The sequence below is a fragment of the Triturus cristatus genome, chromosome 11 (assembly GCF_964204655.1).
Source record: "Triturus cristatus chromosome 11, aTriCri1.1, whole genome shotgun sequence".
NCBI lineage: Eukaryota > Metazoa > Chordata > Amphibia > Caudata > Salamandridae > Triturus > Triturus cristatus.
In genome coordinates, this window is record NC_140594.1 from 570155716 (window position 1) to 570173479 (window position 17764).

The 17764-nt window shown below is 48.6% G+C and overlaps 1 protein-coding gene across 1 annotated transcript in view; it reads right to left on the reverse strand.

The window, feature by feature from the left end:
• Positions 1–17764, reverse strand: part of LOC146785097 (growth arrest-specific protein 6-like) — a 115384-nt gene that overhangs the window by 24258 nt on the left and 73362 nt on the right. Inside the window, exon 6 of the mRNA XM_085633652.1 lies at positions 13824–13981. Coding sequence (XP_085489778.1) covers positions 13824–13981 — 158 coding nt within the window. The remainder of the gene's footprint in view (positions 1–13823; positions 13982–17764) is intronic.

Consider the following 17764-nt stretch of genomic DNA (forward strand, 5'->3'; position numbering starts at 1 on the left):
TCTATGGGCAGGGCCACACGAATTATACGGCAGGGTTGACTAAATTATGTGGCAAGAAAGGCAAATATTGCAACCTAATGCAGTACATGTTGTGGTGGTATTTCTTATTTTTTGTCCTTTTGATCACCTGTTAACACTGTCTGGACAAAGGTTTCACCTCATTTATACCAGTTTAGCATCGAAATAGTAATAGGAAACTGAACAATGACCAATCAACCTTTGCATTGGGTCTTCTGCTGTGCGACAACACAGTTACCGCAATTTTAGTAACGTTTGATCTATTTAAGCTAGAAACAGTTCTTTTTGTTGTTAACATCTACAAATTATGCAGCACATGATGGATTATGTGGCAAATCTATAATATGCAGAAAATGCTGCAGCACCAGAATTACATAATTCCAGTGGCCTTGACTATGAGTAAATATTACATTTATTTAAACATGCAACGTTTGGGGAGTGTAAAGAGAGAGATGCGGAAGCAGGAAGAGAAAGAAATGTATTTGCCAATTGACCAGCTTTGTAGTAAAGAACATTTCTTTTGGAGGGAGAGCTGGGATAAAGAAGACATTGTTAAATACCATTATTGTGGCCTAAGTAATAAAAAGGTGACCTCCTGCTTACAAATAATATATGTATTGTGGTACTTGCCAGTGAGTTATCTCACTTTTGACAAACTCTGGCTAGGTAGAGCTCAGATGGGCGAGGCAATGCACCTATACTGCATTTTTGCCTGAAAACAGAAAAGGCCTGACTGGCATGGCCGGGGGAAAGGGGGGGGGGGGGTGGTGAGCATTGTCGATGCCAACATTCAAGAACGCCATTTAAACTGAAGCGGAATGATGGGCAAGAGCTGAGTGAGATATGATGAAGGTTCGGTTTCAACACATTTCTGTTGCAGTTTTATTGAGAGGCGGTGAGAAAAGGGCCAGAGTGAGATCTGTAGAGAACAAAGGTGTTTATGTACTCGCCGAGAAATTCAACAGAGACTGCAGCAGTTTACATTGCACAGGGAACAGTCACTGCACAGGCTGCATACTTGGAAGCCTACCTCATTAACAGCCCATAGTAAGAGTGGGCAACATCCGTGCCATACTGTGTTTTGGACAAAACAGGCGCAGCATCAATATAAGCTTCAATTAAAGACAAACCAAGTGCATTATGTGGAGAGGTGTGGCTCACTGGTTAGAGGCGGCAGACCCGCAAGCAGAGATTCGGCCAGGGACCAGGGTTCAATTCCCGACGCAGCGGGGTCGTGGACCAGGGTCAAAATGGACTCGATAATTCTCGCCTCGGTACCTACTCTAACCAGGAACACACTCGGCAACTCTGGGCATTAAGCTTGCCTCATCTCTACAACGGCCCCCCACAGACGCCGGGGATGCCTGGTTTCACCTTGGAGATACCCAGAAAGGGACCATCTCACAGGGAAAGCCAGGACGGGTTCCCCAGCGGTCTTCAGCGCCGGGACACCTCCTTGTGAGGTAGCTGTTCGCGCTCTACAAAATGCTGTATTATTATTATTATTTATTATTATGATGCTCAGCATAAGTGCAAGCTTCCATTAAATATAGATCAAGTGTAGCACTCGCAGCATTGGTGCAAGCTTCCACATTTGTCCTCGCGGTTGCGTACCAAATTGATTTTCTCACTGTCTTTTTACTTTATAGTTTTCGTGGTATCTATTGCGAGGGCCGGCTTTAGGGCTGGGCGACTAGTGCAGCCGCACCGGGCACTGAGCTAGGGGGCGCGGTATTTAGAAATTACTTATGGGTTGCAAAGCACCTGCTGCAGAGTAAAACTGTCAACATGTCTGGTGATTAATGTTCCTTCAGGAGACATTGAAGTTTTGTCTACTCGCAGTTTGGACTCACAATAAAGTAACACAGATGGTTAATGTGCCTGCTGCAGAGGACATGTGCCATGCAGATCCCAGAACTGTATTTTAAGTGGCTAGCTGAGTGGGCTACTGCTTCTGTCACAAAGATTATTTTGTTACTTGAAGTTCACAATCCTAATTTAGTACAGTGATGTATGAAAAGAGCTGCATGGGTCAGGGCTTATTTTGTAAAATAATGAGTACCGGTGCCCAAAGCACCACTCAGAATCTTAAAAGGTGCTATTCAATGTCAGCACGCAGAATAGAATATACCAAGGCTGTGTAATCCCGAATCCACCTCTGGCCAATTTAACCCACTGCCAGACATCCCCTGCCTCATTCTCATTTTTGCAGGTTCCTGCTTTCTCCCTTGGTGACGGTGTTTACGTCTTTCTGTTCCTCTGTCTTTCCGATTTGTGTATTTTTCTCTCTCTTGCTCTTGGTAAATGTTTTAGGATGAAAAATAAACACCAGTCCCCAAAAATAAGTGCCATGACCCCCATTGAGTCTAACTAAGCACTGGGTATAACTTAGAATGTTATGTTTTTTCCCCAGTCTTTCATAATCCAAATGTTACTAAAAAAGGTTTGTTTGGGTAGAAATACATTCTTATTAGAAATGCCAAGCATAACCACTGTCGTACTTTTTAGGTCTCGCCTGGCTATCGCGTAAGCGATCGCCCAGCGAGACTTATGTAGGGGCTTCAGAAAATGCTCCCAAAGGCTTCCCAGGCGGATCGGGTGGCGGTTACGCGCACAACCACGCGCATTCCATTTGCCACCAGCTACTTCCTGCGCGTGCGCTGCCTCACGCATTCAGAGAAATTTAGTAAGGGGCACAAGACCTTAGGAATGCAGTTTATGGCCAGTGCATGTGAGGCATTCAAGCGCGAAGCTGGCATCTGGCATCGGACTTGAAAGCAGCAGACTGCTTTCGCCAGCGCGCGCTCAGCCTCACTTCCTGCATCCCCTCTTCCAACAATTAACTTTCGTTATAACTCACACCCCATATGCTTGTTCCCTCCCACCCTTCCTTTGATGTCCGCTTTTCTTGTTGTTTACAAACCACGCCACACACTGCTGCACGCCACACACTGGTGCACGCCGCACACTACCGCACGCCACACACTGCTGCGCACACTGCTGCATTACACACTGCTGCATTACACACTGCTGCACGCCGCACACTGCTGCACGCCTCACACTGCTACACGAAACACTGCTGCACGCCTCACACTGCTGCACGCCTCACACTGCTGCATGTCGCACACTGCTGCACGCCGCACACTGCTGCACGCCTCACACTGCTGCACGCCACACACTGCTGCACGCCACACACTGCTGCGCGCCTCACACTGCTGCGCGCCTCACACTGCTGCGCGCCTCACACTGCTGCACGCCGCACACTGCTGCACGCCACACACTGCTGCACGCCTCACAATGCTGCACGACTCACACTGCTGCACGCCGCACACTGCTGCACGCCACACACTGCTGCACGCCGCACACTGCTGCACGCCGCATACTGCTGCACGCCACACACTGCTGCACGCCTCACAATGCTGCACGACTCACACTGCTGCACGCCGCACACTGCTGCACGCCACACACTGCTGCATGCCGCACACTGCTGCACGCCGCATACTGCTGCACGCCACACACTGCTGCACGCCACACACTGCTGCATGCCTCACACTGCTGAACGCCACACACTGTTGCACGCCTCACACTGCTGCACGCCGCACACTGCTGCACGCCGCACACTGCTGCACGCCGCACACTGTTGCACGCCTCACACTGCTACACGAAACACTGCTGCATGCCTCACACTGCTGCATGCCACACACTGCTGCATGCCACACAATGCTGCACGCCGCACACTGCTGCACGCCACACACTGCTGCACGCCACACACTGCTGCACGCCGCACACTGCTGCACGCCGCATACTGCTGCACGCCACACACTGCTGCACGCCACACACTGCTGCATGCCTCACACTGCTGAACGCCACACACTGTTGCACGCCTCACACTGCTGCACGCCGCACACTGCTGCACGCCGCACACTGTTGCACGCCTCACACTGCTACACGAAACACTGCTGCATGCCTCACACTGCTGCACGCCACACACTGCTGCACGCCGCACACTGCTGCACGCCGCACACTGCTGCACGCCGCACACTGTTGCACGCCTCACACTGCTACACGAAACACTGCTGCATGCCTCACACTGCTGCATGCCTCACACTGCTGCACGCCACACACTGCTGCACGCCACACACTGCTGCACACCTCACACTGCTGCACGCCACACACTGCTGCATGCCACACACTGCTGCATGCCACACACTGCTGCATGCCACACACTGCTGCATGCCTCACACTGCTGCACGCCTCACACTGCTGCACGCCGCACACTGCTGCACGCCGCACACTGTTACACGCCTCACACTGCTACACGAAACACTGCTGCATGCCTCACACTGCTGCATGCCTCACACTGCTGCACACCTCACACTGCTGCACGCCTCACACTGCTGCACGCCTCACACTGCTGCACGCCTCACACTGCTGCACGCCTCACACTGCTGCACGCCTCACACTGCTGCACGCCGCACACTGCTGCACGCCTCACACTGCTGCACGCCTCACACTGCTGCACGCCTCACACTGCTGCACGGCTCACACTGCTGCACGCCGCACACTGCTGCATGCCGCACGCCTCACACTGCTGCACGCCTCACACTGCTGCATGCCTCACACTGCTGCACGCCGCACACTGCTGCACGCCGCACACTGCTGCACGCCTCACACTGCTGCACGCCTCACACTGCTGCACGCCTCACACTGCTGCACGCCGCACACTGCTGCATGCCGCACACTGCTGCACGCCTCACACTGCTGCACGCCACACACTGCTGCACGCCACACACTGCTGCACGCCACACACTGCTGCACGCCACACACTGCTGCACGCCACACACTGCTGCAAGCCACACACTGCTGCACGCCACACACTGCTGCACGCCTCACACTGCTGCACGCCTCACACTGCTGCACGCCGCACACTGCTGCACGCCGCACACTGCTGCACGCCGCACACTGCTGCACGCCACACACTGCTGCACGCCTCACACTGCTGCACACTGCTGCACGCCGCACACTGCTGCACGCCTCACACTGCTGCACGCCACACACTGCTTCACGCCTCACACTGCTGCATGCCACACACTGCTGCACGCCACACACTGCTGCACGCCACACACTGCTGCACGCCTCACACTGCTGCACGCCTCACACTGCTGCACGCCTCACACTGCTGCACACCTTACACTGCTGCACGCCTTACACTGCTGCACGCCACACACTGCTGCACGCCACACACTGCTGCACGCCACACACTGCTGCACGCCACACACTGCTGCACGCCTCACACTGCTGCACACTGCTGCACGCCGCACACTGCTGCACGCCTCACACTGCTACACGAAACACTGCTGCATGCCTCACTGCTGCACGCCTCACACTGCTGCACGCCACACACTGCTTCACGCCATACACTGCTGCACGCCACACACTGCTGCACGCCTCACTCTGCTGCACGCCTCACACTGCTGCACGCCTCACGCTGCTGCACGCCGCACACTGCTGCATGCCTCACACTGCTAAATGAAACACTACTGCACGCCTCACACCGCTGCACGCCTCACACCGCTGCACGCCACACACTGCTGCACGCCACACACCGCTGCACGCCACACACTGCTGCACGCCACACACTGCTGCACGCCACACACTGCTGCACGCCACACACTGCTGCACACCACACACTGCTGCACGCCTCACACTGCTGCACGCCTCACACTGCTGCACGCCTCACACTGCTGCATGCCGCACACTGCTGCATGCCTCACACTGCTGCATGCCGCACACTGCTGCACGCCTCACACTGCTACACGAAACACTGCTGCACGCCTCACACTGCTGCACGCCTCACACTGCTGCACGCCACACACTGCTGCACGCCACACACTGCTGCACGCCACACACTGCTGCACGACACACACTGCTGCACACCTCACACTGCTGCACGCCTCACAATGCTGCACGCCGCACACTGCTGCACGCCTCACACTGCTGCACGCCTCACACTGCTGCACACCACACACTGCTGCATGCCACACACTGCTGCACGCCGCACACTGCTGCACGCCGCACACTGCTACACGCCACACACTGCTGCACACCACACACTGCTGCATGCCACACACTGCTGCACGCCACACACTGCTGCACGCCGCACAACGCTACACGAAACACTGCTGCATGCCACACACTGCTGCACGCCACACACTGCTGCACGCCGCACACTGCTGCACACCACACACTGCTGCATTACTCACTGCTGCATGCCGCACACTGCTGCACGCCGCTGCACGCCACACAGTGCTGCATGCCTCACAGTGCTACACGAAACACTGCTGCACGCCGCACACTGCTGCATGCCACACACTGCTGCACGCCGCACACTGCTGCACTCCACACACTGCTTTTATGCGAGTTTATGCTACTAACATTGTAAATGACAATGCCTTTTATTTGTTTTAAAACCAAAACATAAATAAAAGGCATTGTAATTTTACAATGCCAATAGCTCAAACTCTTATAAATGCGAGATCTATTGCATTGCAAATGCTTGTTAAATCCTGAGTTTCTGCTTCTCCAGACCAAAAACTGTTAAAATATTCTGCCTACCTGTAAGGATGACATGGGATTTCTACACCTTGTAATCCTCATTGTTTTATGTTACATTTCCTCTGGACTGATTTACATACATAAGGTTCATTGTCTCTGTATAATGCCTGTGTGATGTAAAGTGTTCTGACACCCTACACCCTGTTAGGAGTAGCACTATAATACAAATGAAATGTAAGTGAGAGAGGCGCTATGGAGCGATGAGTGTCACTGTTGGAGTGTAGGAGTGAGGGAAACCGAGGAGAAGGAGATCATAGGGAGTTGCCAACAAAGATTGTCGTATACGGCACAAACAGCGCTGAAGCCGGCCCTGACAATTGCTTTAGCAATTGGATAAGAGTCTGTTACCTGCCTCATTTATGGAGTTTTAATTCTGCCTAAGCCATTCCCGAGCACAGACTTCCACAAGGAAACGGGCACTATCCTCAAGATGTTTGGGGCTGGGCTGGTGAGTACTTACTGCTCTGATGTTTGATAATTGAGAGCTCTGACAACACAGGGCTCTTTTCTGGAAGCCGTTGTAAGACTTTTTTCACCTATTTCCTATTGCCATGTTGAGGAAGCACCAACGCAAGGTGCTTGTGCCTTTGAAATAGACTCCTCTGAACTAACGTGGTGGTACCTCCACCCAGGTCTCATGGCCACACTGTCAAAAGTGTACTGGGCATTTTTAGGTCTCGCCTGACCCAGCGCATGCGCTGGTCTGGCGAGACTTATTGAGAGGGCTCCAAAAAGTGCTACCAGGCCAGCCTAGAGCTACAGTGCATGTGCGCGGGCACGCGCGCCGCGCTTTACCGCGATTACTTTCACTTTCGCGGCCGCTTTGATGTTTGATCGCAATCACTTTTGCGGCCGCTTTGCATAGCCAATAGGTTTCGCTTTTGGGACCTTATAAGTATTAGTTATGCAACTGTTGCATGGCTAAACACTTATAAGGTCCCAAAGGCGAGACCTATTGGCTATGCCAGTGCTTGTTTAGATGGTCATCAAATAGTTGAAGATGGACTAATGCAATTGCTATGTCACATGAGGATATGATGTACAAGAAGAGCTACAAAAATGACATGTTTAAGGTGAGCTCCATACCCATGTTCTCTTGCGTTGACCTTATTTTGAATGATTTGTGTACAGTTCAACTGCTTTCTTTTGCCTTGGTGTATGTTTTCATTTGAATAGTTCTGGGTTTTTGTTTTGTGTCAAACAAGTAAGCACCTCTGGCAAGGACATAAAAAATACCAAGATGATGTGCTAAAGATCATACATTTGGGCGGGGTGTGAATACTATGCACATAGCTTTTTTCATAATGCCATAATGCTGTACTTGTTTTTACTGGACGTGTTGAACGAACACTTGCAAAGTGACCAAAATTGATTTACCCATTTGTAGGCACTATTCAACTGTATCATTCAAGGCAAGACTAGACCAGAGATTGGCACCGAAGATAGTTGTTCCATGCCTGGGAATCTTGTGCCCCAAAACCCTCCCACGGAACCTCGCCACAATGAGAGAATCATGCTCGGATCATCTATTGATCTTGCCTTAAGATTGCCCTAATTTCATAAACAGGACAATAATTCCTTATTGGAAGCCAGTGAAGTTCTCTGCTGCCTACTGCTCTATGGAGCTGATGCACATACTGCCGTACTCCACTCAGCACAGGGATGAAAACACAAATTCCTGTTTTGTAACTGGATTCCTTTAATTTTTAGTAAATGACGACATAGTGTCGATGTATTTCATCTTACTGGTAAGTGGCGGCGGTTCAGGCAGTCCATAAAATACTCTCCATCAAATGCCACTCACTGCCGAACAGCTCACGGGCGGGTGTCGTTGTCGGGAAAGTGGCTTTCACGCAAAATATTCTTCACCAATTTCCTAAAAGGAATTTTACATCTTACTGGTAAGTGGCGGTGTTTTCATCCCTGTGCTGAGTGGAGTATGGCAGGGCGAGGAACATTCTTCAGTGAGCCCCCGTGTGGTGAGTGTGGTGAGTGGAATCCAGCATGATCATGCTGACATGGCGGACGTAACAACAGACAGAACTGCTATCACTGTTGTCCGTCATCACTGACCTCGCTTCTCACAACCAATGGGGAAGCAGATATGGATATTTAAATGGGGGCAATGTGACTGAAAAACACCCAGAGGCATTGAAAAAGGCATAATGCTGAAACCGGTCTGCCTGAAATTAAACCCTTTGAAGCATGTAAAATCCAAGGAGTGCGTTGTAAAATTCTTTTTAGGAAATTGGTGAAGAATATTTTGCGTGAAAGCCACTTTCACGACAACGACACCCGCCCGTGAGCTGTTCGGCAGTGAGTGGCATTTGATGGAGAAAATATATATCTATCTATATATATATATATATATCAACTCCAAATTGTTCAGTGAAAGAGGCCTCTTACTCTGGCAGGGCGGCTTCAATGGGGCAGGCATGGAACTCCTGCCTTCAAGCTATATATTTATATATACACAATAATTTCAAAGCATAAGCAAAACCTCTGTTTGAACATTGATTTTGACCACAGCAGTAGCCAGTTGCAAGCCTAAAATCTCAGTTGTGTGTATCATCACCATGATAAAGAAGGAACTTTCTTCAGTCACCGGTCCAGAACACAACCCAGTGTCCAGGAAAGTGTTCACCCACTGGCATCCCATACGCCCTGATATAAACTGTCATCCTATATTTTTGGGAAATTTACTACCCCTCATCACCATCATCATCCTCAAAGGCAGATTGGTTGTGGTCAGAGTCTGAACCATAAAGTTGTTGGAGCTCTAGAATGTAGCTCCGAGATAAAGGCATGGTTGTGTCTGAATCTGAAACGACTGGGGTCGGGTGCATCAGTATGGGATCGATATTTAACTTTGGTTGACGCAGAGATGGTTTTGGCTCGGAGTAGGAGAGAATGATGGGCACCAGTGACGTCAATGTCACATGGACCAGCATGGATCTTGGAATTGGATTGGAAGTCAGTTCCAGTGTCGAAGTGAAACCCAAAGCTATTTCTGGAGGCACAGATGGTGCCAAGGGCAGATTCCCAGTGGTATACCGACTGGATGGCCCTGAGCATGCTTGGGTCCAGAGGCCTACCAGAGGGAGCCGGAAGGGTTCTGCAAATTTGTGACATGGCCTCTTTAAAGGCCTTATTTGTTGTGATGTCACCAACAGCCCCAGAAGCTCATAGTCCATCATAATCAGTTGCAGAATCGTTTCTTCCGCAGGGGCAGTGGACCGAGCGAGAGGCACCTTGAAATACTTGCAGTTTCTCATACAGAGTGGCAGACCTGGAGTAATTACTGACAATCCCGTTGCAATTGCCCAAGTGTGCTTGAAACAGAGTCTGCCATCAAAGCCCTGGTACTTGTCTCAAGTGTAGCCATGCAGTCTGCACTACTGAAAAAGAGAATTTCTCTAACTCCTTACCACTAACCAGGTGTGCAGGAACTGATTTCGTGGTGGTTAACCTGGCTGCAATTGAGCAGACTACAGCCCTAAGTGAAGCTGCTGCCTCGGGGCACTTGACCACTGTTTTACCGAGTAACTGGGCAGATCCCCAAAGCACTGAGTGGAAGTTGACCCAATCGCACTATACCATTGCCACTGAACTAGGAAGTTCCTAAAAGCAGACCAACTGTCTCCACCCAGACCTGATACTGAAAGCAGAATGCATTGCCGCCTCAAGGCTGAAAGGTCAGTCTACCTGAGCCTTTAACTCAACAATCAGCCTAAGAGGAGGAGGACCTACAGAGACCCTCGGGACCCAGTCTCCAGCCCACTCACCATGTGCCCAGAAGAGGGCTGCGAACCTGACAACAGCTGAATTCTTGCTGGCTGCTCCGGACACTTAATCTGTACTTACCTATCTAGACTTACCTTCACAATATTTTTGCACAGTGGTATTTCACTGTCACTATTCTGGTTGCACACCGCACCGAATACACAAAGACCTTTTGGGCCATAAACATATGCCAGATTTGTAGCATTTCATAGTCATTCACAAACTCCTCTAAAACAGTCTTTTAACCTAGAAATGGTCAGAGATTTGCTCCTCCAAAGAGCTTGAGTAAATCCCCTTCCAGGAAGAGAAAGGGATAGGAACACCCCCAAATTTCAGGGTGTAGGATAAAAAAACGTTTTTAATGGGCAATTGCCTACGCCTAATTGGCACATTTAATTTACTTTTAAGTCCCTGGGAAATGGTATTAGCCTGTAAATTAAATGCTACAAGTAGGCCTGCTGCACTCATTGTGCTACCCACTAAAGTAGCACTTTAAAACATGTCTCATGTCTGCCACTGCAGCCTGTAGTGCAGTTTAAAACTGCCATTTCAACCTGGCAAAATAATCCTTTTTAATGCTTATAGGTCACTCCTAAGGTAGGCCTTAAAAGCCATAGGGCAAGGTGCATGGTATTTCAAAAAGTAGGCCTTAGAAATTTTACATGTCCTGGCATTGAAAAACTCTGTGGTAAGGCCTATCTCTCCCATTGAATAACACTTGGTTACCTTATCACATTTAATATGTGCCTACTTTGGAATTGGAGCAGATAGAGAAATGCTGTTTATGCTCAAATGAACTGGAGTTTAAAACCCTCTTTAGTGGTAAAGTAAGATCTTAAGTCACAATTCTGGAAATTGCACTATTAGAAAGTTGGAACTTTCTTATCCCTATAATTTGTTCGTTCAGCTAGTATCCTGTGTCACATGATAGTGAATGGCTCTGCTGTAGGGTCTTTGTATCTTCCCAGTGACACAATGGGTGTGGGCAGGATTGACAATCCTGCCAGGATGGCTGAGGGTGGAGCTGTACCTTGCTCTCTTACACTTCAAAGGGCTTTGCCTCCAGCACACACAAAGGCGCCTGACACCAGTCTTTTGTCACCCCAGACAGTTTGGAGCCTTGAGCGGGGAAGGGACAGCGGTATAATAATGGACCCTCTGGACCACTCTTCAGATCACTTCTGGACCTGTGGAAGGCCCAGAAGGACAACTGCCCTGCTACACTGCAACTGGAAGGACTGTTCTGCTGCCCTACTGCCTAAGCAAGGAAGATGGGACCAGCTCCTTGAACCCAGGTCTACCAGAGTGACTCCAAGAGCTAGCTGGATGACCTCCTGTGTGAGCTATAGAAACACAACAAGTTCCAGAGACCCTGCAACCTGCCTGGCTACTGCTGCTAGTTACTAATGGAGTGAGTCCTAACCCCAAGTAGTGCCCCCCCTCCAGGTACTGGACCCTTGATGTGGTATTAAAGTGGCCTCCTCCTACTAAAATTCAAAACCAAGGCTTAGACAATTTTCAAGTAAAAACTGCTCTGAGAATAGACAGGAGACCAGGGCCTACCTTCAAGCTGATCTGATGAAGGCCCATTGCTGGTGGGATTGACTTAGCTGCAGCTCCCACTACGTTCTTATCTGCAGCAGCAAATAGTCTTTAGCAGGACCTCCCGGCAACGGTTTCCAGTCTCATGGAGCTCTCTTTGGCTACAGCCTGCAGTGCATGCCCCAAGGTGAATCCAAACCCCAGAAAAACGTCTAAATCCAAAGGTAGAAATCTTCATCGGGCTCCATGATGACCAACAGCCCATTGATGACAACGACCTCCTTGTCCTGGAAATCCAGCTTCTCTCAATCTGAGCTTTTCCGGCTTTCGTCGATGGCTTCACCAAGACCTCGTCCGGGGCTTCCTGTCGTTGATGACTTGTCCTCGGATAGAGCTTGGTGCCTTACCCCACGGAGACTCTACCTTCATTCATGAACTTTTCACCATTTTTTTTAGACGTCAGAGGTTAAGCCGACACTAGATCCAATCAACCCCTTGTATCTGGCCCGTGCTCCATCACTATCAGCCTTACCTTTTGACTTTGACCTGGTCTTACGCGACCAGATAACCACGGATGGCGCTTTGATCTTTTAGTCACCAGGGGCCAGATGTACGACCATTAAGTTTGCGACCCGCTAAACATACTGTTCAACAGTGACACTGTTTGCGATTCCCAATGGGGTCACAAATGGCATGCCTCATGAATATTAATGAGGCTGTCACAATATGCAACCCCATTGGGAATGGCTGGCACTCGCAGGGATGGTGGCTGCTTTGTCAACAAAGCAGTTTTTTTTTTTTTTAATGCAGCCCGTTTTCCTTAAAGGAAAACGGGATGCATTTAAAAAATAAAAATAAAACATTTCTTTTTCATTTTTTAAGGGCAGGCAGTGGTCCCTGGGACTGCTGCGTGCTCTTAAAAATATTTGTGCATCCATTCCCAAAGGGGAAGAGGTCCCCTGAGGACCCCTTTCCATTTGCGAGTGCCTTACCACCCTTCTGAGAAGGGTGGTAAACTGCGAGTGTTTTGCAACCGCAATTGCGGTCGCAAAACATTCATACATAGGTTATGGATTCGCTATTAGTAAGGGATGCCCTTGGCACCCCCCTTCCTAATAGCGAGTCGCAAGCCCTATTTTGCGAGTCGCTAATTGATAAGCGACTCGCAAAAAAGGGTTAGTACATTGGGCTGACCTATTTTGCGGTCGCAAAGGGGCCGAAATCCACTTCTGGCCCTTGATTTCACTAAGAAACTTTAAAAATGTATTACTCCTGTTCTACGGATTCGATTTAATTCATTCTGGTGTCACTTTATTTATTACAATTTACTTTATTTTTCTAAATTGATTTGGGAATTTTGTTTTGATGTGTATTCACATTATTTCTGTTTGTGTGTTGCATGAAGATTTTACACATTGCCTCAAAGTTGAACCTGACTGCTTTTGTGTCAAGCTACCAGAGGGCTAAGCATAGGATATTTTCATGGCTTCTAGTGGTTCACTCCAACAAGGGTTATGTTTATTATTAGGGTTCCACCCCTCTCAACTAATAACCCAATTTCTTACAGTGTGTATTACCGCAATGGGGGAAATGCGCATGCAATAAAACAGCCGCATGATTTTCCCAAAAGTACGCCTTTAAGCCTGCAACTGGAACAGCTTTCCATGTGCACTCCTGGAAATGTTTGTGAATTGCACATAAGTGTACATTTAAGCGGAGGCTTAAATTTCCACACATACTTTTAAACTTTTTTTGTTAATCGGACCTTTAGTGTTTTGTTTAAAACATTATGCAAGATTTAATTAAAATTTGGTGGAACATGACGTACTTTTCACATTGCATATTTTATACTGAAAGCACCTTACCTGTTGCAGTTTGTCCATTGCTAATGAAAGCGCAGTGGTGTGGTTTTCGCCTTGTATGGCAAACAGAATTCCACTGAATACCACAGGGCGAAAGAGGAATTTGACCGTCAATGACCATGCCGTAGAATTTTCACCATCCCCTTTGTTTGGTTGGAATGCTGCAAGAGGCACATAACAAGAACTTGTGGCGTGAAATAGAAGTAATATTCCTGTAGGCCACTGATATGACAGTATAACAATAAACCCTACTATGAAGCATGTTTCCTTTTTGTCATGCACAAACTACTAGACCTTTCAGGCCCCTCATGAGGACCAGGAACTGACTGCATGGTAAAGAGGGTCCAATATTACCAATACTGCAGAGTATTAACACACTTTTTTCTGGGCCATTATGAGTTTGCACACCTTGAATGGGGAATAGCATGCTGGAATTGGTGTTCCTGTGTCGGGTGCTGATGAATTGAATAAAAAAATTAATTTACAACAAATGCCCCATTTAACCACACTATCCAAATAGTTTTTCTCCTATTATACACACATTCCCCACCTCCATGGGTCAGTTGTCCAAATCCCAAACAGATAACTAAATGAATTTAGAAAGAAAGCGTGAACAGAAACAAATGTAATGTGGAGCCAGCAGAATTAGACTCTGCACGCCTTTCACAGGTAAACGCTCAACACCATATATATATATATTTTTTTAGTTTTATATAGCACAAACTCGACCCGAGGATATCAGGTATCAGAGCGCTTTACATGAGCACTAGTTTCGTTACAGATGGACACATTCATTTTTGTTAGACTCAGGGAGCTTAAGTGATTTGCCCAGAATCACAGGATGTTGCGCGTCCCTCCCGAGACTCGAATCCTGTTCCCCAGCTTCGAGGTCGACCGCTGTAGCCGTAAGGCTACATCCTCTTCATCATATGTCAAGTCAAGTTCATCTATTCATGTTTCTGAACTCCAAAGAGATCCACATAAAGAAAGATTATACGGATACACACAACATGTGCTGTTTCTGTAAGTGTAAAGTTATATACTGTATTCTCAAAATATGAAGCTACATGTGTAAATGGATTTTTATCCCCATATGGTATTATAGCAGCCTGGTGCAATTTCATGCATGAGTGAATTTTTGTTCTTTTGCTAGGGGTGGGCGATAAATTCTGCTCCACCGAAGGAGTTAGTACAGTTTTGGCCCCTCCACGTTATGCATGTCACACGGACTTCTGGTCAAATTCTGCCAACCTCTGCATGGCAGAGTTTGTTCTCAGGCACGGCTCACTAACAGTAAGTTGGTGAGCGAGATCTAGTGACCCCTAGCGCGATTTCTGTAACTAGGAGGGCACCTGGCAAGATTTTCCCAAAGTGGGCAGTCGTGACCGTTCGCGATAACAAAGCTAACGCTCGAGTCGAAAATACACTCGAGTGACAGCAATCATCTTGAGAAGCAGCACCTTCTGGCACACCGCATGGTGCTGTTCGTGCTGATTTTTCAGTGCAGAATGAGCTCCCGGCACTGAAAATCAATGCGAGCAGCATGACGTGCCCAATGCGAGCAGCATGACGTGCCTAATTCCACCCATTCTCGGAACTCTGCGGAATCTCACACAGTTTTCATGTAACTCCGCAGAGTGAAGCTCCCAAGTTCCTCCCACCCCTAGTTTGTGCCTGCCTAAGTAGATGAACACCCACAAACACAAATTTACTGTTTTCAGAGGAAGGAGAAAAAACATATACAGGCTGACTATCGGGAGAAAGCACCCGTCAAATTGATGGGGGTGTAGTGGTAAAGGTTTCTCTATGGGAATATTTTTCCTCTTTGAGATGTGAAAAAGTCAGCACAAATGGAGATTAACTACACTTACGCATTTGATAAGCATGAAAGTAATTCAGAATTCAGGAAGATTTCCAGCACTATTCCTGGAAGTTGCGTCAGTCAAAGGTTTCAAGGAGTTGTCGTGGAATTCTCTGCGAGTTCCAATACTCCCCAAAATGTACTCCAAAGGCATGAGCCAATGTCTACGGAAGTACATAACGAGTGGGGGACCTCCAGCAAAGTACGTTTATTTTAGACTCAAGGTGTCCACACCCTTCCCAGTCCCCAGGGGTAATGCTCGTTTTCTGGCCCAGTGTGAAAAAGATAAAAAGCTCCCTTCCCAGCGCAGTTGGGTGTCCTGGTCTTGAATGCGGGGTTTCTTGTATGATATCTTATAATAGGGACTTGTCTAAAAGACTACAGTTGTCCACCATCCTTCTGCATATGAGGGCTTTGTGTATAGCCTAAGATAGTGGTTCTTAACCTGTGGTCTGGGGACCCCAGGGGTCTGTGAAGCCTACTCAGGGGGTCCACGACTGCTCACAAAATTAAATATTGACAGATTATTAGTGTATAAAAATAAAAAAGCAAAAAATCATGTTGAAAAGGCTAAGAATTAAGTCAGTATCCTCAGATTAAATCGTGGATGCAGTGCAAGTGCATCAGATAGATTATAAAATGGACGATGAGAGGCCTACATTGAATTAAGGGACTCTCCATTCTTTGCATCAAAATTGAAATTCTAATTTGTCTTGCATATTTGTTGGTGAAGTAAATAAAATATTTCATCATTTGTGCATTCTGTATTTTTTTGTGTTTTGTTTTGTGCTTCAAATCGACAGTGCTTAAGCAGGGGTCCCCGGCTTCCAGTAATGACTTAGCGGGTGTCTTCGAAATCCAATAATGATTCATTGGGGCTCCCCAGGTTCCTGCAATGGTTAAGTGGAGTCCCATAGAAGTCAAAAGGTTAAGAACCACTGGCCTAAGAGACCCGGGGCCCTTGAACACATAGGGCGCACTTTCCCTGTTTGCGCCACAGTGCACCTTAAAACAGTGGCGCCAGACACAAACAGGGAAAGCGTGCCCTGTTACATTGAATTTGCTGACCTCAGTGCAGATGCAAAGTCATGCTGCCCTAGGGGCAGTGCATTCAAGTGAAAAAGGAAGCGGCTTTGAAGCAGCCGCTCTGTATTTCACTCTGCAGACGGCAACATGCCTGCACTTCGAAGATGGGAGAGAGATCCCTTTGCAGGTGGGTGCAGTGAGTGACTGCACCTGCCTGCAAGGGGATGTGTAGGGGGGTTCATAGGACCCCCTTTCCCCCCCTCCAGAGGGCTGCCGTCAGGGGGCGCACTGAGAGTGCGCCATCTTTTAGATGGTGCAGTGTCAATACGTATTCCGACAGCTTCTTTGCCTTTGCGACCCCGTCTGTAATACGGCGCAGGCGCAAGAGGCAAAAGGATTCCCTCATTTGCATGAGGCCACTCCCTCATGAAAATGAGGGAACACCCTCTGATGATAGGAATGGCGCTATATGTGTGCCAGCGCTATCTGTATTACAGAAAGGGTCGCACAAGCGTCTGCAGCCCTTTCTGTAACAGCAAAGAGCCCCAGAGACGCGGAAAGCGGGCGCACATGCTCGTTGCACCCCCGGGGCACTTTTAATAATATTGCCCAAGGACAGCTCTGTCGAGGTTAGCACTAGATCTCCCATTACCTTGAGATCATGACTTCTATACCACTTCTTGGAACTGAAATGCTTGGAAATTGCAGGCCCATCATGATTTTAAAGAGGTAGTCTTGTGTAAAGGTGACAGAGGAAGTTGCTCTAAATGAAGGTTGGCCAAGCCCAACGTCAGACTGCCTCTTGAATTACATCTGTTGTGAGGGCTCAGCTGGACGGATGGTTGGTAGTCTTATTAACAGCATGACCTCATGTTCAGACATACGCAGTGTCAGACCCTGTTAGGTGTGCTACGGGGCAAGCTGAGTCTGCATGGCCCTAACCGAATGAGTTTGGGTCGTGTGTACCCGATGTCCTGGGATTTGTGGACTTACAGTACCAGTGGGATCCAGTGGAGCTGGCAGGGAGCACCACTGCACTGAGAATGCATTCATGCAG